At 36.8% G+C, this 27,558-nt stretch overlaps 1 protein-coding gene across 3 annotated transcripts in view; it reads right to left on the bottom strand.

The window, feature by feature from the left end:
* The window catches only part of PARD3B (par-3 family cell polarity regulator beta), a 361,423-nt gene that overhangs the window by 177,344 nt on the left and 156,521 nt on the right, over positions 1-27,558 (bottom strand). For all 3 annotated transcript variants that reach the window (XM_072341851.1, XM_072341853.1, XM_072341852.1), the window contains 6 exons: positions 26,482-26,837; positions 24,735-24,874; positions 23,834-23,962; positions 12,723-12,908; positions 6,940-7,110; positions 3,680-3,809 (listed from right to left, as the gene is read on the bottom strand). In XM_072341851.1, coding sequence (XP_072197952.1) covers positions 3,680-3,809; positions 6,940-7,110; positions 12,723-12,908; positions 23,834-23,962; positions 24,735-24,874; positions 26,482-26,837 — 1,112 coding nt within the window. The remainder of the gene's footprint in view (positions 1-3,679; positions 3,810-6,939; positions 7,111-12,722; positions 12,909-23,833; positions 23,963-24,734; positions 24,875-26,481; positions 26,838-27,558) is intronic.

The following is a 27,558-nucleotide window of genomic DNA, read 5'->3' as shown; positions in this document are numbered from 1 at the left end:
AATGAAGAAACAGAAAAACAATCATCTTCTCAGGAGAATCAGGAGTGACCACAGGGAACTATAGATGCCAACAAAATTAAAGCAGGATCAAACATGGAAAGATCTTAGCCAATCCCAAGCGACCTGAATAGCTGAATCAGTAACAAAATGCACTAAATTTTCAGATATTAAGCAGTTTAGGAAAGTAAATCCTTACATTGCTCAAAAAGTAATATAAGAATATATTTTGGAAAACTATTTTTTAAGAATCAGCTTATGAATGTCGGAGGCTTAGGATTTATTCAACACAATCAGCTATGCATTTTCACCAATGAACAGGAGCCTGCATAATGTGCTCAAAGAAATCTACACCAGTGGAGGTAACCCACTGTTTCACAGCTCCTATGATGGTACTGCTACTAGCAAAACATTGCCCACACATTCCAACTTCCTGTGTGCTCATATCCACTGTCTGGCTTCCAAAAACATTTAGCAAATCTTAATGAATGTCAACAGGTGCCATTTTTTTCCACACGGAGGAGTTCAATGACACACCTTTGCTTCATACACACTTCCATGTAAGATACCATTCTGTCAGACTGCCCCTCTGCTTGTGACACACACACACCAAAATGTGATGGAGTACTGGTGGGAAAGTTCAATCTCTGCTGCCACACCACCTCTGACATCATGGGCCAACATAACAACATACGAGGCAGTATTTCCAGAGTATCCCTAAATTTGAGGTACTTTGTAAGGTACACATAACATCTACACACAAAAGCTAAAATATAACTTCTTAATTTTTCTATTTTGACATTATCACACATATGAAAACACTGATGCTTGTATAACCTCAGACTCTGCCATCAGTGGCAGCAGAGGTATTTTATGATTATTCTACTACTTAAGCAGAGAGATGATGGCATTTCCCTATAACCGTGTATAATAGAGAGTGATAAGAAATATGTAAGAATCTCTAATGAAACACATTCCAGTAATCTTTCAGCACCAGAAACGTAAAGCTGCTGGCACTGAAGTATTGTTTCTCAAAGAGGTTCTTCTAAAAAAAGCCACTGAGTCTGTGCAACAGCTTGGCAGCAAAAGAAGTGAGGACCTGAAGGCAGCAAGCATTATTCATGCAAAAACAGAACAAACACTGGCAATTCAATATTGGATCAGTACTCCCTCCCCCTTTATTTAAATATCCACAGGCAAGGAAAAAAAAAAAAAAAATTAAAAAAATGTAATGTTTCGGCTATAACTACTTTTCCCTAGACGCTAGTTTTTCTTGCTCATGTATAATAAAAAGCTTTTAAAACAGACAACAGTATTAGCAAGCCAAGCTTCAAGTGTATTTTTGCTGAGCTTTTAGAAGAGTTTTATTGTTAGGAGCAGTGAATGATAATAGAAATAACTTATTGGAAAACATTAATTGAGAAAGTGACATTTTATTAAACCTAATCCAACCCATATCATTAAATTGTTGCATTAGATCCAGAATTACATTAAAAATCTCTTCTACTTTTCATTACTATTTGCACGTGATACTGTACCAGCTGGACCTTCACATTCAAGATCTGGATGGCACATCATAACAGTGTACAACAGGGGGCTGTTCTTGCCTGCCATAAGAAATGTACCCTGCCTGTGACTCATTTCTTTAACAGACAGCCTAAAGTTCATAACGGAGTTAAATAAGGTTGTGCATATGCACAGTACTTTGCCTTTACATTTGTCTTCAGGGACTCATATAAGAAACAATGTAAATAATGTTTTTGAACCAGTAACTGGAAACAAGTGACAGGCAGACATGGAAAGCAGAAAGATTAGCCCTCCAGTAATTAATACTATGGCTTCAAAATTAGAGAAATATTTCTACAATACACACGATTAATGTAGAAGCAAAATCTCTTTCACCTGAAAAAAATTCGTATTAGAATCCTATTTCAGACACAATTTCAGCTGAAGGAGTCTGTGTGGTTCTTTGTCAAGACCACATAAAGTTTACTATTTCACATGCCAAATCTTTTTCAGAGATCTCAATAAAATGATATTCCCAGTAGGTTTTCAGCAATGATAGAAAAGCCTTTGCCATTTGTTGTCCCTTTGGAAGCCCCAGCCATGCCAAGCCTTCCCTGATGATAGCCCCCAACAGCCCTTCAGAGCATCCTTTCTCTGTCCCACAATCAAATGATTCTATCTTTTTATGCTCTTAAAAATGTTTAAAATAAATAAATAAATAAATAAATAAATCTACCTTTTAAATTCACTTACATCCCACTCAGAAAAACATAATAATAAATAAATCGAGTGATCAACTAAACAACTGAAAACAAATCTGAACTGGAGCGCTCTGTGTTCCATCCACAGCTCTTCCTTTTTCGCTTCCACAAAATGTGATTTTTTTAATTTCTTTTTTAAAATGTTTTGCATTGGTTGTCAGGCTGAGGTCTGATGCTGTATGTATTCCAGGAATGAAAGAAAAATCATTGAAAACATACCTACAGAATTTTACTGATTGTTCTAAAAATTCTTCAGAATAGAAGCTCTCTAAATCTTTGGGCAAATCAATAACCATAAGCCCTTCAAACAGATATCTTGTCTGCCATAATATCTTCATACCATTAAATTATACTTCAACTAAACAGTGTCTACTGAAAACACTGTTTTATGAATGTGATTAAAACTCCTCATCCCGATTTTCTGATCACAGCTGGACAACCTTCATTTAAAAGATTCACACCTGGATTACCTGGGAATTTCTCTAGAGCCATAGATACAGTCTCTGGTTTTAGGTTAAAAGCTCCCCCCAACAGTCATTGTAACCATGTATCCATGTATGAAATTACTTTTTTTTTTTTTTTTTTTTTTTTTTAGGCCACCCAGGTTCCACAGTTGTTTAGTGAGAAAAGTCAGGCATAATTCAACTACAAAGAAATCTATCTTACCCTACCATAAAGTATTTAAGCATGAAGCATATGCTTGGTTTGAAGGATATGTTTAAAAGCATCAAGATCACCTCAAATATTTAAAATGTTTAACTATCTAGTATCTCATTGAGCCAGGTACAAATCGAACAGATAGCACAGAAAGCCATTAGAAATGAAAGATAACAGGAAAGTATGCAGCCTTCAAAGCTCCTACTGGTACGTTTCCATATACTCATACATGCAGATGTTCTTTGTACATTCTTTTAAACAACCTCATTGTAGGTAAGTTAGGGTGTTTATAGGCTCTAACCTTTGAAGATTTTTTTCCTTTTAGCTAAAAATAAGCAAGCATAATTTATGAATATCACACTTCTGTACAAACTCATTTAATTGATAATAACACGGGACAAATCTAGCCATTTAATATAAAAATCTTTTAACTCATTAAAGTTATATAGAAAATAAACATTTTGACAACATATATTTTGCACTCATCATTTGTTTTTTAACCAACCTTACGTGTTGGGGCAGTGAGCTAGAAACTGTTACTTAAACTGGAAATTGTGCCAGGAATCTAATTCACAACTTCTGAGTCAGCTCTACCAGCCTCTCTGTATCTTCATGCCTCAAAGTAACATAGTATGCACTTACTCTAATTAAACGCTTTTTCTAGTGGCTCTGGATTTCAAGGGGGGGGGGGGGGGGGGGGGGGAAGAAAAAGATAAAAAGCACTTTATTTTAGTGCACAGAAAGATATCTAAGACTACCTTGTATCCTTTCCTGAGGGCCACAGTTTACAAATTGCTGAAGAACTGCACCGTTGCGTCGGGAAATAGCTGCAAAGTTGTGACTCCCATCAAATGCTGATTTTTGATAGACACCCTTGTCCAAGCGTTCCTAAGGAAAAGAAAAAAACAGAACCATACATTGTATAAAAAAATTAAATGTTCTACAGTGCAGAAACCCAGTCATCACTATGGGCAGTGCAGAAATACAGCATAATGTAATGTGTTCACTGTGCACTGCTTACACTGTAAAAGACATCTTCCAAATGACTGTTGTTGCTGATCATGAAATAAGACAGTATTCAAGGCAGTAACTAACAATCACGGTGCAATGCAGAAAAAAAAAAAAAAGAGAGAGAGAGAGAGAGAGAGAGAGAGTGAGAGAGAGAGAGAGAAGTGTTTTCTTTATGACCCACAACTGGTTTCATTCAAATTCTCCATCTGGGAGGGCAGCTTGTGACATTGTCAACACAAGAACACAGGCAATGCCAATGGTATTTTGCTGCCAGCCAGCTGGTATCCTTCTCTCAGAGACTGAGTACATATGTTCTGATGATCACACACTAGAGCAGTTTTGCAAGAAAGGAGTTACACCAAACTCCCAAGCGCAGGTCTTCTGGCTAGCAGCTAAACAAACTCCTGTCACACCTCTAGTCAGCTTTTCTTTTGCGGCATTCCCCACCCCCATGCCACATCATCTGATTTACTCTCCTGAGCAGTTGTTAAAAGGGGAAAAAAAAATTTAAAAAAAAAAAAAAAAATCAGTTTCTAAAACTGGGACAGGCTCAGAAAGATGCTTCTGTACTTGTTATTCAGGGAAAACAGAAAACCCACACAGAAGAATATTATGGATAGTTTTCAACAGAATGACCTTCAGCGTTTCAGTTTTCCCATATCTGTTGTTTCGTAGGGACACACAGTTGGCTTCTATTTTTTATCTGTGTGCACATTATTCCATAAATGTTACACTAAGTATATCATTCCTTAAGCTACATGGTTGTATATACAGAAGTGCATGTATCTAACTCCTATCATTTATTTGTACAACCATACAAAATGCCCACTGCACTGGCTAGTGAAAAGCAGCAAAGTGGCAAACCAGAGCCTGAGAAAGGAGTGTGTGTTAAATCACTTGTAATTTGCCTTTCAAGCTCTTGGATAAGTTTTTGGGTTTTTTTAAGTGGCAAAATATGAACCTCAGCACAGAACATGAACCAACACAGAGATGGCTTGTGGTGAAGATATGGCTACAAATGTAGTCTTGGTGCTGAGGCAGCACAAGAAACATCCTCCCCTCCTTAATGCACCATGAGTCCTTTGAAAAAGGTTATTTTGAGCCTTTGTACAGAAACACAGCCAAACACAGCACACTAAAAATTAGAGTTCTTTTCCTTACTGGAAACTGTTTTATGTAATATTACTCATTTTGATAGGCTCACAGTTACTACTTTCTCACAAGTACTACTAGCTAAACTAAGCCTTGCAACAGTCAGGACTGCACCCAGTAGGATAGGGAGCCTTAAATTAACAACAGTGTATCTGCTTTTCCAGCTCTTTGATAAATGACACAATCAATATCCCAACAACTGATCAGTAACCAGCCTATTTAGAGTATTCAGCTTATAAAATATAGCTGTCATGGAAGACCTCCATTAGTGTCCTGACCAATAAAAACAGTAATGCATTCCTAAATGTATTCTGCTTCTACCAGGCTGAGATGCACTACTTGGGAAGCTGTTTTGGTGAAAGAAAAGAATGGGCAACAACCCATTTCTGCTGTGGTCTCCAGACTCAAATGGAATTACAATTGAACCTAAAGACTAACCCATAAAAATTAATTTCTGTCTAAAATGAATTTGATTCAATCAAGACCTCATCATGCATCCTTCATAGGGCATGAGTCAAGATGATTTACTTTTTTCATACATCTGGATATTATACAGAACTATACACTTACCTACAAAAAGCAGCCTCATTTTCCTCATTTTTATCAGGCCAATATGTTTGTTTGGAAAGCAGTTTTTGAGCTTGATTTTTTACCTTTTTTTTTTTTTTTTTTTTTTTTTTTTTTTTTCCCCCAAAAATCTGACTATTGCTAAATGAAGAAAAATTGCAAGAGTGTGCTTTAATAGAAGCTGAGCTACCTTATGCTACAGAAAAGCACAATGAATGAAACGTGTTTGTACATGCAACTATATACAAAATTCTGTATCACAACAAAAAGTAAAAATGTTTTTTCCTATAAAATATGCTGGAATTACAGATAAATGGTTTTCATATTTTCCTAACAAGATTGATTGCGACTCCTATGCAAAGCATTCTCCCAGCAAAGAGCATAATGTTCAGCAAGTAATACTCTTCTAAACAGAATTCATACTCAGTGATAGAAATAAAACAAATACATCTCCTAGAAGGAAAACATTAAGATTTAATTATGGCTACAAGGCTCTGGGCCTTCCCCCTTTATATCTTATGCAAATACACTTAAAATAGGATTGTTTTCAACATTTAAAAATGTTTTAGAAATATTTATCTAATAAACAGCTTAAAATCGTCTCTTGGAATTCTGTAGTGAAATCTTTACACTTTATTTATTACCACAAATCAATTAGTACATTAATATTAAGGAACAGATGTGAAAACTCTTAAAATGTTTACTCGAGAGTTAAAACTACAACTAGGATGAGCAGTTAGAGCACCCATTATACACATATACACATCTATTCATGTATAATAGGGATAAAGCAAGAGCACATTTATGTGAACTCAGTGAGGAAGAAAAAGAAAAGTGGAATTAAAAACACAAGGATATGGAGTGAATGAAAGTAAAAAAATTGAAAAAGCAGGAGTGAAGTAAAATTCAAATCACATGAAGGACAGCAATCGTGATAACAAATAAAAACAGAAGAATTCAAACAAACTGTATCTCAGCTGTTGCCCCTGAGGAAGTAACAGTCAAAACTACATCAGCACATTAATCTGTCTTCGGATCACATTTACTTTTGTTTTCAAACTTATCAGAATGGCAAACTGTTCTGTTCAAACTAAGAGGAAATGTTTAGCATAGCCTCAACAGGAGCAGCAAGCTCAGGAGATATCAACCACTGCCTGTCTCCAGGAAGTCAGGAATTCATTCTGCCAGGATAAGCTCTCAGCAGCCATGAATTTGGCTATCACCTCCTCTGCACAAAAATACTGAAACTAGAAAGTCATTCATCTAATAAATACATATATTGGTTCACCTCTGTTAGTGCCTCCAGTCTCCGGAGAACTACTAGCTGGATCCTCCCACGAATGTTCCCCTCCATGGACATAGAGCGCCTCAGTGTCTCCATAGCCTCGTGATTTGATTTGCCCAGAAGCGACTCCCCATTTACTGCAACAAGTTGATCATTTACTCTCAAACGACCATCCTACAGTAAATAAATAAACAATAAATAAATAGCATTAGGCAGAGGGCTTTAATGTAAGAAACTATGGAATACCACATCTTTAAAAAGAAAAATCTTCATGTTCATTAACTCATTTCTTGTTCCGCTTACTACATTTTGGGAATAGCTCATAAGGTGCATGTACCTCTGAGTTAATTACATGTTGCTGCTTTTCTTGCACATGCAAATTATTTTGTAACAGTCCCCCTCCAAGAAAAGGCAAACAAGAAAAGGAGTTCTTGGTTAATTAAAAGGATCCACATCATGGCTGTTAATATCTGCAGCACAGTTGTGAAGCAGTACTGCAGTGTATTTTACATGCATTGTTATCCATTACAAGGGCATGGTAAGAAGAAGATACTTCCAAAATTGTGTCTTACAGTCCCACTAGTCACAATTACCATGTCGCCATATGGGGTAGTGTTGTCAGTTCAGAACAGTCATTAAGAATTAAGCATCCGTATTTTAATTAGCACTGTTCATGTATTTAACATCCAAACCTGCTGCCAATGACAAAACTGCAGTTGAGAAGTACCAAGTAGCCTATGCTTTGAAGAATGTCATTCTGCTTCCTTGCCAAGGTTAACTGACATTTGTGGGCATATTAAAATTGTGGACACTGTTATTCTGTCATTCAGAAGTCCTACTGGTATTGTGCGCATAATCTGAGATTTATTTCTTTTCATAAATTCATGAGCTGCAACTTATCTCTTTAATAAGAAAATAAAGAATGTTACATTTATAGACAAGAGTTTCTTTAAAAGCTTGTGAACTTTACAATTATCAGTTTGGCATCAGACCTCAAAGGAAGTGAAAGACCAAAGAGATCCAATATAGAAGGGCAGCAAAGAAAGCCTGGGAGGCGAACCTCCATACAAAAACATTATATTGGTTAAAATCAATCTGATTCAATCACAGACACATTATATACTCTGCATAAGTCACTCATCCAAACTGTTTACATTTTTCATGCATTTGAGTAATCCAAAATATATATACTTTTTGATTCTTATTTTTTCTACCACTAAGATGTTCAATTAACTATTAAGCTATTGCTGCCAAGTCTCAGGCATTTGTGCTGAAGTGACTTACAGTAGTTGTGAAAAAACTAGCTTGCTTATGTGATTTTTTTTTGGAACCTGGCACCAATAACATTACCACAGCAGAGCATGAATAGAAAGAGGTGTCACAGAGCTGAAGAAGAACAGCACAAACCAGCATCAAAAATAAAGCAGGGAAAAAAAAAAAAAAAAAGATGGAAAGATAACTGGAAGATGAAATGAAGGAGGATTAAAGGCTTTTCTGGGAAGAGTGTGGGAATGTCAAGTAGGAAACAGCAACACCATTTGGAAAAGATACAGAAAACTCTCCCACCTCTCTGTTGAATGTTTCATGCCAATATAAATTTACGCACGTCTAAAGTCAATAGGTTAACCCCACCTTTTCTCTACATTCAAAATGATGCCATCACATATGCTAAAGCTTAGGAAGAGAAGAGTTAACATTATTGAACAGGAAGTTTTATTGCTTGCACATGTTGCAATTCCTTTGTGTTCTATCAAAATTTGCTGAAATGAATGGAGTCATTCATGGCAGCAGGAGTTGGAGGAAAGGAGATTTTAGTTTCTGTGAGTTGCTTCAAGACTGTAAACTTCACAGGTCCTAATGTCCTCCTGCTAAGATCCCATGGGCTCTTGAATTACTTCTTTTCTTTTCTGTGGATAAGCACCCACATATAAATATCTGTTAAAGCTTCTTACTAAACTATATACAAATACATGCTGTGACTGCATTTCTTGACTATGCAACTGTACAGAACACAACGCATATTTTTAAATGAACTACCATAGCCTCAGAAACCCCTGAAATTTTATGATCAAACAAACAAATAAATAAATAAATATCCAAAAGTAAGTTGAGCAATGTTTTCATACAAGCTTGCGTAAAAGGTATACCATAGAGAAACTTTCTTGCTGTTTAAAGACTAAAAACCTCAGTGTTTAAACAGGTTTTCACATCACCGGTGTAATGATCTGGTTTAAAAGACTGAAGTACAAGACAATCTGTTTGGCTCAAAACAAACTAAATGTTGTTTTAACACATTTTTTTTCTTTCATCTCTCAAAGGTAGGTTTCTTTGCAGCTTCTGAGTAGAAAAATATTTGGCATTTCAGCAAAACAGCTTTCAAATACCTTCTCCAAAACTGCAATTGAGCTACCCCAATAAAGGGTGAATTTACAGTTCCCTAGTTTATTCATTACGTGGGGTTTGTGTAGAGACTCACAGTAAGGAGTAAAACCTAGTAACACATGGCTACCATATTCAGAGACAAGACCCTTTTTATTTTTACAGTACAGCTCAGAGACAAAGCCAGATTCTTTTATGGAGTTACGTATTTAACCAAAGCTCATCTAGTTATTTCCCTTAGTACATCACTGACCCTTATCTCATAAGGAACTCCTTGGTAGCCTTCAATGGAATAATCCAGCTTACCATCCACTGGACACAACAAGCAACATTTACTGCAATAGCACTCAGAAGCACTATAAAGTTCAAACTATACCATATTTGATTTGAACAAACAGGCATGCAGAAAATATTCCATCATTTCTAATAATGGTTCTGCTGTGTTACAGCTGCAGTGGACAGCAAATACCTGATAATCACAAGTTCACATCAAGGGAAAAGCCAAGGTGTCTTAAAATGAACAAGGCTGAAATTCACAGAAGTTGTGGGGAAAGATGATGTATCCAAACTCAGTCAAATATTTCCTCACATAAAAGGCTCTGCATGCTTATAAATATCAAGTAGCCACTTTCTTAGAGTGGAAATAAAACAGATACTTTATAGATCACAAGAGGATCTTACGAAGGGACCCAACAAATCAATCAGCAAAGTGTTTTAATCCTGCAGGATATTGTATTAAAAGATCAGCTAAGCATAATTAGGAATTTTTTTCTGTATTGGGTTTTGCAGCAAAAAAGTTTGGTATTTTTAAGAACTTTTACCTAGCACCACAAGGAAAAAAAAAAAAAACAAATATTCTTCATGAATCCTTTTACTAAATTTTGCAATGGTACTAATACATCAGACTTAGATTCGTGTCCCAGCATTTCAAAACAACAAAACCACCACATACTAAAATAATAGCAGCCTTTCTTCAGAATTTCTGTTCAATCTGTTCAAAGTAACCTTTAAAAATTGACTGCATCTTACAAACAATTCTTCATTATAAAAAAAGCATGCTGGAGAAAGACATTTAATGTATTGAAAACCTTTACACAGCATTAGAGGGACTGAACATTTACTTCAGCAATGAAACAAATGTGCTCATCATTTCCATATTACATCTTCTTTCAATAATAAGTGTTGGCTGTATGGACAAAGCTGCTCCCTCCCCACCATCTCCAATACCACTGTATTAGCATCTATCAAAAATCACAAAATCAAAAATCAGTGCACCTTTTAAGCACTAAATGCAGACATTAAGAAACAGTGAGAGAACTCTTATCACAGTAAGCATTATGATTTCCCCATGTTATGCTTTCCCAAGAAAATTTCATACGTTGAATAGCAAATGCACAGGCCTAAATCTGTAATACTTCATTTCAGAGACAATTACAATGAACAGCAAGGGAAAATACTCTGGACAACTACTAGCTGGAAAGAAAGGCTTTGTATTAAAAAATGTATTGCAAGAAAGCTGTTAAAAAAATGACAGTAAGGACACATTTAAATATTTATATGCAAATGTATGCTGCTTTTTTTTTTTTTTTTTTTTTTAACTGGATGCAAGAAATTGTATTAATTGTTAATACCCACTGATTTTGTTTTGCTCCATATAAAGGTCCTCAGACAGCAGAAAGCTGTTTTCTGTGCACGTGCAACAGTAAAACATGCCTTAAGATACAGCCCAAAAGACTGCACTCTCTGAGTACTTGTATAAAACACATGGGAAAGGAGGTCCTCCAAGTAGTTCTTCTGGCTACAGCCAGAGCCCCACCTATTCTCTCATTTGCTTTGGAGCACACAGTCATCTATCAATACACAGTTACAGTTGGTGAAAAGTACGAGGGAGTGTAAATATGGAGTCACAAAACCACAGGTTATGGTGGGACAAATAACATTAAGCCAAGGAGTCTAATGGTGCCAGCTGCACACTTACCCAGGCATGGGTAAGAAAGGCCCGCTTTATTAGTCTGCAAGACCTCTCAAAGCCAAAATTAACTGCTCTGGACTAACATTTGGGAAAACAGAGTGTGGTAAACAGAAAGACATTAAAAGAGTTAGCTTATGCATCTCTGACATAGTGATACTGGTCAGGAAGTCTGTCCACTGGTGCTCCTGGGACACAAGTCCACAAGCCTTGCTAGTAAAAACAATGAATTTACTTGTGGTGCCATATACTGGCACTGCAACTGGTATGGATAATTATTCAAGGAACATGGAGCTGGGAAAGCAAGAACAGCAGCTCCATCTTCACAGTAAGATGAGTTGTACTCTGTGGCAGACAAGCACAAGTTTATGCACCTCTAATTTGCCAGTCACACTTTAATTCAGTTCTGATATACACCAAGGAGATTATTTTATTCACTTGTCACTTAGTCCTGGAATTAACCACAGGCAGAGTTCTGTACTGCATGTATCAGGCTGTTGCATTTCAAAAGATCCAAGCTTTGAAATAACTGTGGGACTAGGACAGGTAACTAATAGGAGCAGAAAACATTCATATCAGGGCTAAAGCCTTGATGATTGCTATTTACCAAATGTCATAAATAGTTTATTATGCTGTGAACTGTCTCACTCAGGAGGCTGATGTCTGTGAACAAATTGACATAAACTGAATTAAAAGGTATTTTTACAGAAAAGAGAACTGCAAGGAATTACTGATGTAGCAAGAAAAAAAAAAGTTAAATTATGGATCCACAACAGCTACAGGTACTATCCTTTCAAATTAAGACTTTTTAAAAAGAATTCAAGGAAGTTACTTTTTTCAAGTTTTATCTGGAAACAAAAAATTGACATTTCTTAAAGCTTAGAAAGTAATCCAATACTTCTTCATTAAAAACATACAGTAGCTCTTGTACAACCTTAGGAGGGATTCATAGCACTGTCCCATACCAACTCAAATCACCTGAGGAAAAATTGGTAACTTCTGCACAGTTGATGCCAGGCTCAGCTAAGGCACACTAACAATAGTTTAAATATTTTATTGAATATGTAATTCTTAACCTCACAGTCAGTTCATATTTGTTCATAAATCTTATTTTTAATGCCTGTATTACTTTGGGAAGACCCAGAGCAGTGTAAAACTGAGAACTTCTCTGTCCCCAAGTCCAGCAGCACAGCAAACTTTCCCACTTCTTTCTGTGAACTATAGAGAGTACTGCTCTCCTCCCCGCCACGTGCTCTTAATCTCCCACCCCTGCTACTCCTGCAATATCCGAATGCCCCACAGTGTCTACTTTGACTGACAGTTCCCCTAGAGGAGTGAGTGGCAAGTTCCTCATTCACAGAATATTTACCAAGACAGATTTGGGACCAAACACACAACTGTCAGAAATCTAATGCAACCAGTCTGATCTATTCCATACCTTAAAAGCAGCACCTCCGTGAATAACAGATTTGATGAAAATCCCAAGGTCAGCTCCAGTCTCCCGAGATTTGTTGCCTTTTAAGCTCACACCAAGTCCAGCAGAGCCAGAATCGTTCAGAGGAATCTCAAAGGTCAGCTGTTCTGTGGTTTCTGGAGAAAGAGCGCTGCAGTTTGGCTCTCCTTTCTGATGGAAAAAAAAAAAAGGATGAAAAAATGGGTGAAAACAGGGCACTAGTTGTATATACAGGCTCATGTAAGAAATACTTCTCTTTTCTGGAAAGTAGCTTGTAGAAAACAGCATTGCAAGCAACGATGTATTTAGTAGACATTCGGTCACATGATGCAGCTTAAAATACGCTCTATTTAACAATAGCAAGGAATATGTCTAAGGAAAAGGTAAACTAGCTTAGTTTCACATGACCTAAAACTGATATTGCAGCAGAACATAAAACATTTAATTTAAACACAGCTGCATTAAAAATTTAAGCCATAAAACTCTGTCTTTACATGCAGCTCACAAACTGTAATGACAGTTGTGCTGTTAAATTCCATTCCCCTCTGAAAATTGAATTACATCCTTAAAAAAATATCCCTTCCTTAAGCCTGTCTACAGAGAGAAGTTGGTGTAGCAAAAGTGAGGGTGGGAATAAAAAAATGCAGTTACTTATTCTGCACTAGCTCCCTTTGTGCATACATTTATTCCACACAGAGGTTTTTCTAGCCGTCTGATTAAGGCTGATGTAAAGATTTTACCTGTATTAGATTACAGCTTACAAGACTGAAAAGTATCCATAGCTAGGGAAGATCACAGAGAACTTTACTGTAGACTGTACCTGGTATTTGTTTGAGTTGCTTGTTATTGGTTGCTTTGCTTGTACTGAGATTTTTATTTTTACTCATTTTTAAAGCAAGTTACAATCACAAGACTAAAGAAAAAGATTCTAGTCTGAAATACTGCATTTCACAGAAATAAAACTAGAGAAAGGAGACTTACTATGGCATAAAGTGTTGAGAGAAGATGCCATCTATAAGATGCCATCTTATTACAACAAATTTTATTCCACACCTTTTTATCCAAATAACCTTAAGACATTCAAATGACTTATTTTGTCATTTGGACATTTTCTATTATTTGTAACAGTAGCATTAACATATATATATATGTATGTATATATGGGAATATACAAACAAGTTGAAAAAGATCACTGAGGCCCATTTTCAAAGAGCTTCTGTCAAGTTATCATGTAGAGGCCACAAGCAAGCATCAGCTGGGCCAATCCTTCTTTCACCTAATGAGGAAGAATGCTTTGCAGGCATTAAGCTGCAGTCCATACACTACCAACCCAACTGCCAACAAAGATGCTAGCAATACCTAGCTTTCTCATCAACCAAAGCAGTTTCATATATTTTTCATTTATTATAAGCAGAAACTAAAATTTTAAGGCAACAATGAATAGACACAAAAGTATATAGCCACTAAGTATACTTGCATTCACTTCGGATGCACTTTTAATGATGAGAAGCAGCCACTGGTTAGACAGAAGCTGCATGACCAGAGAGCGAGGACTACAAACCTCAATCCCAATACACATCACACTTAAATTCTTCCCGGAACATAGCTACATGTTATTAAGTCAATATAATTTGCCCATCTGCAAAACATAAAAATGACATAGCACTGACACTGATAGTTGTCTTGATGCCAGCGTTCTTCCCTAGTACCTGTACTACACATCTGTGGTTTTACTTCCCAGAAATGAACAATTGCTTAACAGGTCTGTTACTTTTATTCCATATCCTGAACACAATCTCTGAAAACCTAGGAGTTCATACTTTGCCTGAGTAGACAACGCTGATGGACAATCTGGAGGTGTTCCTGCTCTTTCTTCAGAACAATCAGTACAATGAGAGAAAAAACAAAACAAAACAAACAAAAAAACAACAAGCATTTTTGCATTTAATTTTTACATGGTTTTGGAAGATTTTTGCACCCTACCTCATTTTCTAAAACATGTGTGCTTGTCAGAACTCTTAGGCCAGAACTACTGAAACAGCACATTCTGCCTGGAAGTGGATGGAGGAAATCCTCCTTGGATTTTCCCAAGGTCCTGGACATGGTATCTCTGGCCATCCTTCAGGACAATGCATTATGCACTACTTTCCTGGTTCCCTAGGCAAGGAATTCCTATATGCTGCTGTCCTCAGCACAACGACCACGTGCAGAGCCAGAAACAGAGTGGTGTGAATATTCCTGACAGGGACTGTGGCCCCAGCAGAGACCAGAGTACCTGCTCCTCTGTGAAGGACAGTGGCCCAAGCAGAGGATCCAGGTCAGAGCAGAGTAGAAGCATCAGGAGGAAGGAACTGAATAGGGAAAAATCAGTGAGGTGCGTGTTGCCAAAGAGCAGTTTTCCCCCTTAGCAGCTCTATGTTTCTCACTCTCCTCAAATGCTCTGACATGGGAGCCTCCAAAGGCCACCTCCTTTGGACATAGCTCCTCCTGCACATGCTCTTTGTTACCATTCTCCTTTCTAGAGTTCTTTGAAAAACAGAAAATGTAAAGTCAGTTTTTATTACTGCAAAAATCACTCATCTCCCATGAAGTCTTTCACAAACTGCTTCTGTGACATCTCAAGACTCTCTAGTACAAATCCAGGATTTAAAAACAAACAAACAAAAAAAAAAAAACAACAAACAAACAAACAAAAACTTTTTTCTTAGTGGGAAAATGTGGATGGAAAGAGAAAAGGGGAAGAGATGAGGGGGAAAAAAGAGATGAACAAGATCAAAAATTTAATTTCTTCATATACTCTCTAAATAGTTTCAAATTATTACCCTGATGCTCTTCACTTGCTCTTGAATAGAGTGCCTTTTTAACAGTGACCAAGACAGAGCTCCATCCCTCCTTAGGTTAACAGCTCATCACTTAACTGCTTCATTTGGGTAGCTGATTTCATGAGCGATAGTCTCTGTTCCTACATTATGCAAGTATGAATATTAAATGCTGGCAAGTGACTCACAGCGTTGAATTCCCACTGCCTCTGTTTCACTGACACTGCTAAAACTTTATCCCAAGACATCAATACTTCACAATAGAGCAACCTTCATCAGCTAAGTTATGGTCTGGTAAAACAAATCCGTTCCAACAGGCGAAGACTCAAATTCTATTAGAAATATTTCTTTTCTGAATTCACTCAAACAGAATGAATGAAACAAACAATACAAATATGTTTCTGGACCAACCAAGAAAAGCTTCTCACAGTTGAAGGCTATAAATGACTCACTCAACAATCACATCATGTATCAGCCATCACACAATGATCCATACCTAAGCACTTCAGGAAATACATGATAATTTATCATTGACGTTATATCTCACCTTCTGTGTTTTGTTTAACTCTAATATGCAGCTAAGCTTCATGCAGCTGCTGACTCGCTGACCCCAAACTGGATGGGGGAAGAGAATTACAAGGGCAAAAGTTGGAAAAACTTATAGGTAAAAACAAAGATAATTCAGTAAGTTTTTCAAAAAGCCCAGAAAAGAACAACACATTACATCAACAAAGCCAAGAAAAAATAAAAACAAGTGATGCAAAACACAACTACTCACCACCATCCAAACAATGCCCAGCCTGCCCCCAAGCAACAACAGCCCTAGAGCAAAATCCCCTGCTCCTTTTTCCTCCACTTGTTATGTAGCATGGAATATCCCTTTGATCAGTTGGAGTCAGTTGTCCTGACTGGGTCACATCTCAGATTCTTGTGCATCCCCAGTATGTTTGATTTTGGGGCAGCTTGAAAAGCAGAAAAGTACCTTACCACGTGTAATCAGTGCTCAGAAACTACTGTTTTCATTACAAATCCAAAACACACCATAATACAAATTAACGTGAAGAAAATTAACTTTATCCCAGCAAAAAACAACGCATATGCAGAAGACAAATGTGAGTAACTCAAGCTAAATGATAAAAAAAAAATGATAAAATTCCAGGCTTCAAAGCAATGATAACACAAGATGGCTTTGAGATGGACTGGCCTTTAAGATAGATACATCACAGCCAGCAAAAGGGACTCAAAACTCTTAATTATTAATAAAATATACTTAACAGTATTAAGGTAGAAGAGACTTAGAACCACTCATCTGTGCTCTCTTTGCCTTCTGTTGGCAGGCCTTTCCTTCAGCTCTGCTAAATTTTAGTCCATCAGCTTTCAATGCCTTCCCCAGTTGCAAGAAGCTCTGACGTACACATTCATTTTCCTAGTTCCCTCTGCAGCCTAGTCACGTGTGTTCCTTACTGCTCCAGTCTCAGCTCTTGATCCAAAGCTCCGTCCCTGTTGTATCATCCAGCACTCCAGATTCTGAGTGCTCCCATCTGCTTAAGGATGACAAGGGTTTCCTGTCTTTCTCCAGTGTTGTTTTACCAGCCCAGAGTGCAGCAGACAAAAGAAGTCTAAGAGGAAATCTTCCTATTTGTTGCACAGACTCAGCCATTAAATGGACCAGACCAGGCAATCAAACAGGTACCATTCCTCACAAAGAAAATCAGAACAGTGGTATTTTTTGCCTGCTTAGATATCTGCATGAAACTTCAGTAAAACTGATTTTGATATTTACTGAGTAAAAAAGATAGAAAAGCACAGAAGAATTTAAATGAAGGTGAGCAAATAGAAAGAGAACACTAAGTTTGCTAGATTTAAGACTAGAAAACCTAATAATATGTACTAAGTAACATTCAGCAATGCAGATGGAAAGCCTTCATCTAAGAGTCTCAGGATACATTTGATTAATTGATGTTCTGCCAACAATTGTATTTAATTCTTAGAAGCACGTCTCTACCTCAGGTCTCTGATCTCTTAATTAAAAGGATATAATAAGGGATTCTTAGAACATCCTAAATTTTACTGGTATGTAAATAAGTGTCACCAACCAATTCCCAATCTTCAAAGATGAAATATATTTTTAGTTTTCTCTTATTCCCACAACACAAAACTGCTCAGTCACCAGTACAAACAGAACTGTAACCTCTGAAAAAAGAACTGTGCCCTGTATTTTTCCTCTGTGGTTAGTCCATGGTTATATCCATTCAATACTGTGTCAATCCTCCAACTGCCATGGGACATCACTTTCAATTAGTCCTTTCATTTAATCTTACCATGCCTGCTCTCATTGACCACAGCACTTTTTATCTGTGGATTTATGGTAATCTAATGCATATCTCTCACTGGAAAGGTTGCCTTATTTATCCAATTGTTCTTCTGCCAAAAGAGAAGCTTACAAAAAAAAAGAAAAAAAAAAAAAAAAAAAAAAATTAGCTCCCACTTAAGCCAGGAAGGAAATAGCATTTGTTTAACACAACAAGAGACCTTTCAGTACCTGCCTGATGCCCTTGACCAACACACTATTATGGTCTCTCAGTATGCTGGCTGCCCCTTGCCTTGCTGCTCATTTCTGATAAGAGATGCCAACTCCCTGGAGTGCCATTCAGAGCCAGAGAGCAAAAGGCAAGAGACCCAGGAGGGTTATTTTCAAAGGCTTATGACGGAAATAAGACATTTACACGGTTTGCAATTATTTTCTGGGGACAAAAAAAAAAAAAAAAAACCCTGCAAAAACTAAAGAGCATTATTTAAATCGTGGCACCACATAACAATTATGGTCAAAAAAGCTTGAAAAGAAGATACTCTATTCTCTATGTTCTTTCCAAGAGTTTAGGGACAATTAAGAAACTGACTGAATATAAAACGTATACTGTATTTATCACAAACTAATAAATTCTAGTAAACTGGAGTCATTCTTGCATGCATCCTTCTTTTAACAGATGCCCTGATATCAGCACCTTTAAAATATTTCCATTGCAATAACAATGAAATGGTCATTGATAGCACACCCTGCTAAGACAAAACAAACAGAACAGTGCAAAATTCTATCTAGGTGAGAATTTTTAAAAAAATCTATTTTGTTTATTATTTTATAATTATTACTATTATTAAAATTTAATAGTACTTATAGATTTATGTATTAACAATAGAACACATGTTATGGCTATATTATACCCTATGTTACATACATTTATTTTTATAAAAACAATATTTCTCAATTAAAAAAAAATAAACTGAATTACTTGAGCTGTTTATTTCCCTTTAGTATGTTGGGGGCACTTGCCAAAAGCCAAAAGAAATTAAAATGAAGGGATAATTCTTGTCAAGCCTTCTGCTCATTGTGCCAGGAAAGAAGGGCAAATTCCTTTTGCTGTGCATCCTTCTAAAATAGTCATCTCTTACTGACTTATTCTGGGAGCACAGTAACTGCCTGACTATGCCTCAGTCTACAGAATCCATTCCTACAAGATGTGATGAACTAGTAAATGTGTTTTGAGACACACAACCAATGGATGCTGAAAACCTTTGAGGGGCTGCACTACATGATCTTTTCACTCTGAAGAGTGCATAGACACAATCTGTATCAATTTCTCAGCTATTACAAAAGAGATAGTGTCCAGTACCCTCACAATAAAACACTTTCTCTCTCTCAAAAAAAAAAAAAAAAAAAAAAACACCTTGAAAAAAACCCAGATCTTTATCTGCCTTATTTAAGAGTAATTCAAAGTGTGTGAACACACCATGTGTGTTCAAAATTTCCTTCTCTTCATTACGCACAGCAGTTCAAGAACTGAGTTTACTGTGTCAATACAATCCAGAATACATATACAGATCTATTTTTCTCAAGATTCTCTTACTTTGCAGAGAACGCAACAGTGAGTTGGTGCTCTCTGGAATCATTTTGTGATTGAAATTATTTGGCCACTTTTGGAATACCAGCATTAGAATCACTGGTTTGACCCTAAACAGGTGCAAAAATGCTTAAGTCTATTCTTAAATCCCATTTATTATTTCCTGCACATAAAAAGGCAAGAAACAATTAAAAGGAAGTAATAGAAAATGAGCTCTGAATATTAAAAACAAAAAAGACAGCATTTCAGGCAAAAAAGTTCTCCTTCAGGCATACGAGTTCAAGGTGGTGGAAGGAATTAATTAGTGGAACACTGAAACATAAAAGTTAATCGCACAGTGAGCAGAAAAACACGCTTAATTGAACTTAATTCCTTCCATCCTATACAGAGTATGTGTAAAAGACTCAAAGATCAACAACCACATTACATGAATAGGTCTTCTCTCAGCTTTTGTTTTATAAGTGCTGGTTAGTTCCTTTTCTTCCCACTCTTCAAAGATCAGGGATTATGCCAAGAAACCATAGAAGTTGTGATTACAAAAACTGGTAAGCTGAAGCTCTCAGAACAAATTAAGTGCATGTAAAAACATACACTATGTGCATGTCTAAAGAACAAATGCACACAAACATTCTCAGAGCTGTACTAATTGTGGCAAGTGCAACACAAGGGCATTTCTCTGCCTGCGAGCAATATGCACGGGCCTGGAGGCTCATTTAAAAAAAAAAAAAAAAGCACCATACATGATCTGTAAAAAAGCATCTCCAAGAACTGCAGAGAGCAATGGCATGGAATAGGTTACACCAGAGCTGCTCTCATTCAGTACCTTTGCTTGTTTTACCAATATGTGGTGGATAAAGGAATGGAAAGAAGCGATCTTGATACCATTATTAGAGGAAATGTTACTTTCAGATCACAGTTTTCCTACAGAAAAACAAGATGCAACAAATACGCATGATCAAAACACAGTTCTTTCAAAACACAAAACAATAGCCACAGTCTGCTGTGTATTCCATTTACTATGATGAGAGCTAGAAATTCCAAACCAGCTGAGACAGTTTCTCTCTGTAATATTAACCATCCTCTAGAAAACAGATCACTGTCAAACAGCTTAAAATCCAAATGCACCTTACAGAATGTGCTAATCACTGGCCACTCTGCTATAATTAAGTGAAGCAAGAGCTTCCCCTGAGTTTTGGAATCAGCTCCCTGCTCAGCTGCTAGTTGTCAACAGCTGGCATGAATTACAGGGAACATTTGGCTAACTGGCTAATAAGGAGAACAGCCTGTGGTTGGTCCAAATTCTACTCCACTGATCTGCTTCAATCAAAAAAAAAAAAAAAATCTCATTAGATCCTCCAGTTTTTATGTTGTTTTTTGTGTTGGTTTTTTGGTTTTTTGTGTTTTTTTTTTTTTTTAAGCAGTAACAATGCTACAAAAATTGGGTTTTCGATCTTATTCCCTCATTACATGCAAACAATGTAACTGTACAACTCAGATGTCGCATGACCCAGTGTAGCCGAAGCAACAATTCTCTATAATTTAATAATGTTGTTTGCAACATTCATTCGTTCTCACTCACATCACATCTCTCTCCACTGGTGTGGTAGAGGTTTGTTACTCTGCTTTTCTGTTTGCTAGCACAGGTGACTGGAACAAAGTCCCAACCTCTGTTCCCACATAGCTTATGGCAGAGCAAGTATTTGCGAGACCACACTTTCTCCAAACAATAAATTTGCTATGACGTAAAGACAAATTATATTACTATAGATCCACACAACCAAATGCCTCCCTTCATTCCTCTTACACTATATGCTTTGTGCCAATGCAGCCATCAAATTCTTCCCAGGAAACACAGTAGGAACCAAGTTCAACTGCAGCAACATACTCAAAAGCTGTTCTGTGTATGGGATCTAATGGGTCCAAGCTCCACAGCCATCCTTGCTGTGGAGGAGCGAGCAGATTTACTAGGTTATCTTCTCCTGTTCCTTAAAATCAGTAACAGGAAATCTAAAGGGAATAGTTCTTCAGATTACATTCAAGTCCCTGGAGAACTGCTCAAATCAAGAACAAGTCTGATATAAAGCAATTACCCTACTATTGTCAAGCATTAACAAAATTCCCATGTATTTAGGTAAACTCTGCAAGCACATTACATAGTCTGAGTTTGCTGTCATAAATGTCCTTGAAAAAAAATATTGGATTATCCACTGCCTCTCCTTCCAAAAACAAACATTTGAAGTGCTGGATTTTTTCTCCTCTTTGATCAAAACAGCACTGTAACTTTCAAGCTAGGAGAGGATTAGTCTAGTGAAATATCACAGCTAAAGTCAAAAACAAAGAAGCTGACTTTTATTTCCAATTTTTTGCTAAGACCATTCTCAGATGTCTCACAAACCCTAACAAGAATCATGTTAGTAACAACATCCAGTAGTTCAGTGCTACGTTAACAAACACTTCCATCATGAGATGCCTAACAGATGTTGCTGAAAGACTTTTTAATTCAGAAGGGTTTGTTCCATAAAATTATCTCATGTGTTTCAGTATCTCACATTTGTATTACATTGTATTTGGTTGGGATGAAAAGAAACACAGAACTCATGCATCATCACTATTACTGTGAGGGCCATCACTTGTGCATCATTCTTCACAGAGAAAGCAATCTAAGCAAAGGTCAAGCCAGCAGGATAAATGTGGCTACTTTCTACATTTCAATCATGCCATTCAAAAGTAAGCCACCTTTTGAAAGGCAGTTAATCCTTGCTTTAGGGGCCAGACTTTAATAGAAGGCAATGGAGAAGGTAAAAATTATAAACAGCTTTAGATTCTTCCAGCCTACTACATCCGCATGCTGTTACAGTGATTTCCAAGAGAATTCAGACTGCAACTCTATAGAAGAATAACATGTAATGCTGAGAGGAAAAAAAGAATACACACTTTAGAAAAAGTACAATTTCCAAGTGATGTGTTTTGTAACTTAAATCCACTAAAACAAACAAACAAACAAACAAACAAACAAAAAAAAACAAAACTTGATGAGTTACCTTTTCTAAAACCAATCTCAAATTTAGAAGACAGGGTAAAGGAAAAGAAATCTTAAACATAGCAGCTAATTTAGTACTTGAGTCTCAGAAATGTCCCTATGGCTTACAAAGACACTGACACCACAGCACAGGGCTTTCTAAGCATAACTTCACAACAACCAACTGTTTTGGGAACCACTGACAAGGAGCATCCAACTGACTGGGGACAGGGCTCTGCCATTATTCTCCTCAAAAATTACTCATTCAGAACAGGAAAGGAAAACAAAAACAGTTTTGTTAAGACACTTCACAACTGCTCTATTACAGGAAAAGGTGGGCACCAGAAATACAAGAGAAAAGGCTCACATGACAGAATCTGAACACTTCTCCAGCTTCACCTCCTACCAGAGGCAGCAGACACCTTTACCTCAACAAGGTCCATCGGATAACAAGGAAACAAAAGAAAAACTATCAGCAACTGTTTGTGAGAAAGCATACTGGGTAATCTGTGTAGAAGGTTCTGCTAACAATGACAAGGAAGATGCCTCCTTCTCCCTTTTTGCTTAAGAAAAGAATCAAGGCGGTTTGTGTTCTTTTGCGATAAAAAGAGACAAAAGCAGGAAATGCTCTCCTTCCTTAATCCCAGTAGCTTCTTTATGAAAGGTCAAGTATAGCCATCAATCATGATAAGAAAGAGGGACCAGAGAGATGACCTTATTTGAAGGGAAACAAGTATCTATCAGATAGCACTTTTACACTGATATAGTCCTCCTATGGCCATGCAAGGTGAAAGAGAACGGTTTAATGCCCACATTAAAAAGAAAAGTGAAAATTAAGCACGAGAGATAAGCTCCGGGATGTCCGATTTTCTTCCATTATGTCAGGCAGACGCAGTCAAGCGTCTGTCCAAGTCAAACTCACTTCCAAAATTTGTCAGGAATACAACTGAGTGCTACCCCTCACTGCTTCTGTAGTTTGGCAGCCCCGCTTAGAAGATTCATCACCTGGGGTCAGCCACCATCACTATCTCGTTACTGAAAAATTGTTCTTCATGTGCACTTTAAACAGCTTTAAAATCTGTTGGTTTTCTGAAAGAGAACAATCTGCTTTCAGTCATGCTTGACCTCACTGTTACAAAATTCATTTACCATTTTCCACTGTGAATGATGCTTATGATGTAATTTCTGGGAAGAAAGTAAATTGTATGGAATTCTATCTGAAGTAGGTAACATCAAATATAAATAGTTCTCCAAAGCAAGACTTACTGACTTATCCCTTCACTGGCTTTCTCAGCCAATATCAGTCTTAAAACACGCGGTTTCCTTTCAATATTGCTCTTGAGGAAAAAATAAGTTTACCAGCTCTCGAGGTAGAAAGGCCTCCTCCTGACGAGCCACAATCAGACAGACAGTTTCCCCTTGCTTTGTGCTCCTCAGCATAGCTACAAGCTCTTCCTGGGTCCTGCCAGTGATGTCCCGTCCATTCACCTGCCAGACACAAAAGATGCCACAGCTGTATGCATTTCTTTTTATCATTTTCCCCTCATCTAATGCAGGTGCCATTTGTTGACTGAGAGCAGATAATTAACAATAACTCTAACTCTGTTTCCCCCGACCCTGCAGAAGTTACTTAACCTTTTTTTTCCCCTCATTTTTACCATCTGTTAAAGCAGGTCTGCAGGGGGTTTGTGAGGCTTAATTAGTTTCTAAAGCACTTCGAAGATGAAAAGTACAAAAACAAGACCTAAGTATTATTAAAACTGTTTACCTTAAGAGCTTTTTGAGGTTACTAAGTAGAAATAACCCATTAGATAATGAAATTCTAAGTCACAATCTATCCGAAAATTTCAAAAAGACCAATTTGAGCAAAATTACCTTAAAATGAGCACTGAACCACCTCAATATTAATCAGATTTTTGGGCATGTCAAAAGAGGCAATAGATGTGTTTGTTTTTTTTCTAAACTGATGTATTTACTTGCTTGAAGAACCTATGGAATTAGATCTCCTTTGTTCTACTGTTCCTTGGACCCCTGCACACATCAATTTTGTCTAAACTGTAGTGTAAAAGACTTGCTGACAAACAGGACAAAAGCCATGATACCTTTTATCAAGGTCAAGAATTTCAATTTCGTACATCAGGTAGTACATACAGGAAATACAGCACGTCTGTTAAAGCCAGAGAATCATAGAATTCATAGAATCATAGAAAACCAGAGATCAAGATTCATCATTGCAAATAAAATGAATGTTTATCCTAACCTCCAGGATCCTGTCGCCTGACTGCAAACGACCATCTTTTACTGCTGCACCTTTTGGTAAAATATTCTTCACAAAAATAGGACCAGGACCATGTACTGAAGAGTCCCTGGTAACCACAGTGAAACCAAGTCCTTCAGGACCTAGGAGATCAGGCAAAGAATTCCCAGCATAAGTTATTGTAACCAAACAATGATAATTAAAATAAGTAATCAATGTCAGTAACCTATCACAGACACTCATTTGGTTTAGCTCTTAAAAAAGGAAAAGTAAACAAAAAACTGTAAACATGAACTTATTTTCTGCACAGTCTGGAGAAGAATGGTATTCACGTCAGAACAAACGTGCTTAAATCCTCTGGCAGCAACTACAGATGGAAATGCTTTTGGATAACCCACAATAAACACAAGACGAACCAGAACGCTCATTTTAAAGAGCATACCTTCTCTCTAAGTGGTTTTGTTATCACCCTACACGTTAACTTCAACAGTCATTCCAATGAATCAAAGCAATCAGAATTGCTTACTTATAAGCATTAATATAATTTGGCAGGCCTTAGTGAAAGTTAGTGAAAAACAGAAAATGTCACATGATCTGCATACCAAAGCTGCTGACTGTATGCTGTTAAGAAAAGACAAGTGCTTTAAAGCTGCCACTTGTGAAGGCATTCTGTACTTGGAAATAAACAACCTCAAGTGTTAATAGATAATGTTTTAATAAATAATTATGGTGTAAAATCTATATTAAGAATTACTGATTAAAGGTCAATGAAATCATCCAAGGATAGCGGGGTCCATAAAGGCCTTTCTTTCATTGAGCACATTTGCTACCTATGTAGACTGGTTGTCAGATACGTCAGTATCACATTCCTACCATTTCTAAAAACATAAATTATAATTCCAAAATAAAAAACACTGCATCTAAAATGGTAAAAATTCTGAAGTAGGTTTCATTAACATAAAGCTAAAAGGTTCAGAGGGAAATATGAGTTATTTAAGTTAAAAAATAACAAAAATTAAGAAATGACAGCTTGATTACATTCATTATGTGTTAAAAGAATAAAGTTACCGTTTTTAAAAAGGTCACTTCTAGCATCAAATTTAACTCAGACAAATCAGAGACAGAAATTAAACAGAAAATGTAAATGCTAATTGGGATCTGCTTAAGCACACTTTACTGGATTGCATAAACCTGCTGTTCCACGCAAAGACAGACATCTGCATGGAGTAGCAATTAAGAATATACACACAAAAAGCGGGATACTGACAGCAAGAAAAATACAGATGAAAAGATACAGTTTGCAGAAAATAGAAAGGAGAAAGACAAAGTTCATGGCCAGCATGAAACAGAGCAGAGCATTCTGTAAATGTATTTTACAAATATCTTAACTACTGCTCTGTTAGCATATATGAATAAAAAATAATGAACACCAGTAGCAGAATGCTCAAACTCCTATACTGGGAAAAAGCCAAACTACTTCATATCACATGATGCTAATCAAATACCTTCCACATAACCAAGTAGCTGAAATGGTTTAAGATCAGTGAGTTGAGATAATGCTTACAAAAAAATGCTTTACAGAAAGCTGACCATTGAGAGAATATTACTGTTAACATTCTTCTATCTTCTGGAAGTTTTGGAACTGTTAAACCAAAAATAACTTGCTCATACATTCTCATGTCACTAGTTCAGTTAAAAGCTGAAGTATCAATGCTACAGGGGAAAAAAAAAAAAATCTCCAAAGATTTACCTTTTTTCAGGTCTATCTTTATTTTCTTTGCATTTTTTTTATTGCCAAAGCCCATAAGAGGAGACAATGAGGGTGAAGATGATTTTCTACCCAGACGTGGGAGGTTGGGGCTCTTAGCTTGCAGTGTTGCCTGTACGCCAGCATCCAAGCTGCCTACTCCAGAAAGATTAATTGTTTTCAGGGTAGGTTTTGGATGAATAGGAGGTGGAATCTTTGTTTTTGGAACTTCTTCATCGTTATGCAGAAAACAAAGGGGAGCAATAGCGGACTTCTCGTATTGTTCTCGATTATAAGGAGGGAGAACTTCCAGGATGACACTTTGAAATTTCATTGCCTGACGGAAGATGTCCTGAGCCCTTTAAAAGAAAGACATGAAAATTCACATAACAAACCAGAAAATATGGGCAATGTTTGAAATTGTTTACAGAGAAAAAGACAAAAAAGACAAAAATGCACCTTAAATGTGGGTAAATAACATTACCTTCACATCTGCACGATCTCTTTTCTAAAAAGGAAGCATGAAATAAGATTTCTATACCATAACATTTCCTTAAATTTCAAGTAGGAATATCACATCTGTCAAGATTCCTATGGTGCTATGAAAACGTATCAGAGTAAAAAGTAATACAATTCACCATGCAGAACATCAGGCAAAGTTCTGATGGCAGAAACTCATCAGATTTTGCTACATGCTTGAAGGCCCACAGCCACAAAGGTTACTTACAACCAGTTGCTCTGGTGAATACATCTGTCTTAATGAAGCTCAAGACTTCAGTTATTCTACTAGAGCCTAGTAGAAACATGAAGACTGCTAAAGGGACACTTATTTGTGTATTTCTACACAAATGAGTAAGTAGATACTACTCACACCTTTCAAGCAGTAACTTCTTGTAAACATGGATACTTGGAGTTAATCAATGTCTTCATACATGTGCATAAGTATAGTACCAGAAACTGGGTTAACAGTATTTCACAAAACTGTTCCTCTTGACCTGATGTATAGTAACAGTACAGTGTTTGGACTACTCATTTATTGCACGGCAATTAAGACACAGCTTGGCCAAAACAACTGCTCAT

Source organism: Excalfactoria chinensis, chromosome 7, assembly GCF_039878825.1.
Source record: "Excalfactoria chinensis isolate bCotChi1 chromosome 7, bCotChi1.hap2, whole genome shotgun sequence".
Classification (NCBI taxonomy): domain Eukaryota; kingdom Metazoa; phylum Chordata; class Aves; order Galliformes; family Phasianidae; genus Excalfactoria; species Excalfactoria chinensis.
Note: the sequence above shows the minus strand (reverse complement) of the source record. Positions and strands in the feature narration are given on the sequence as shown.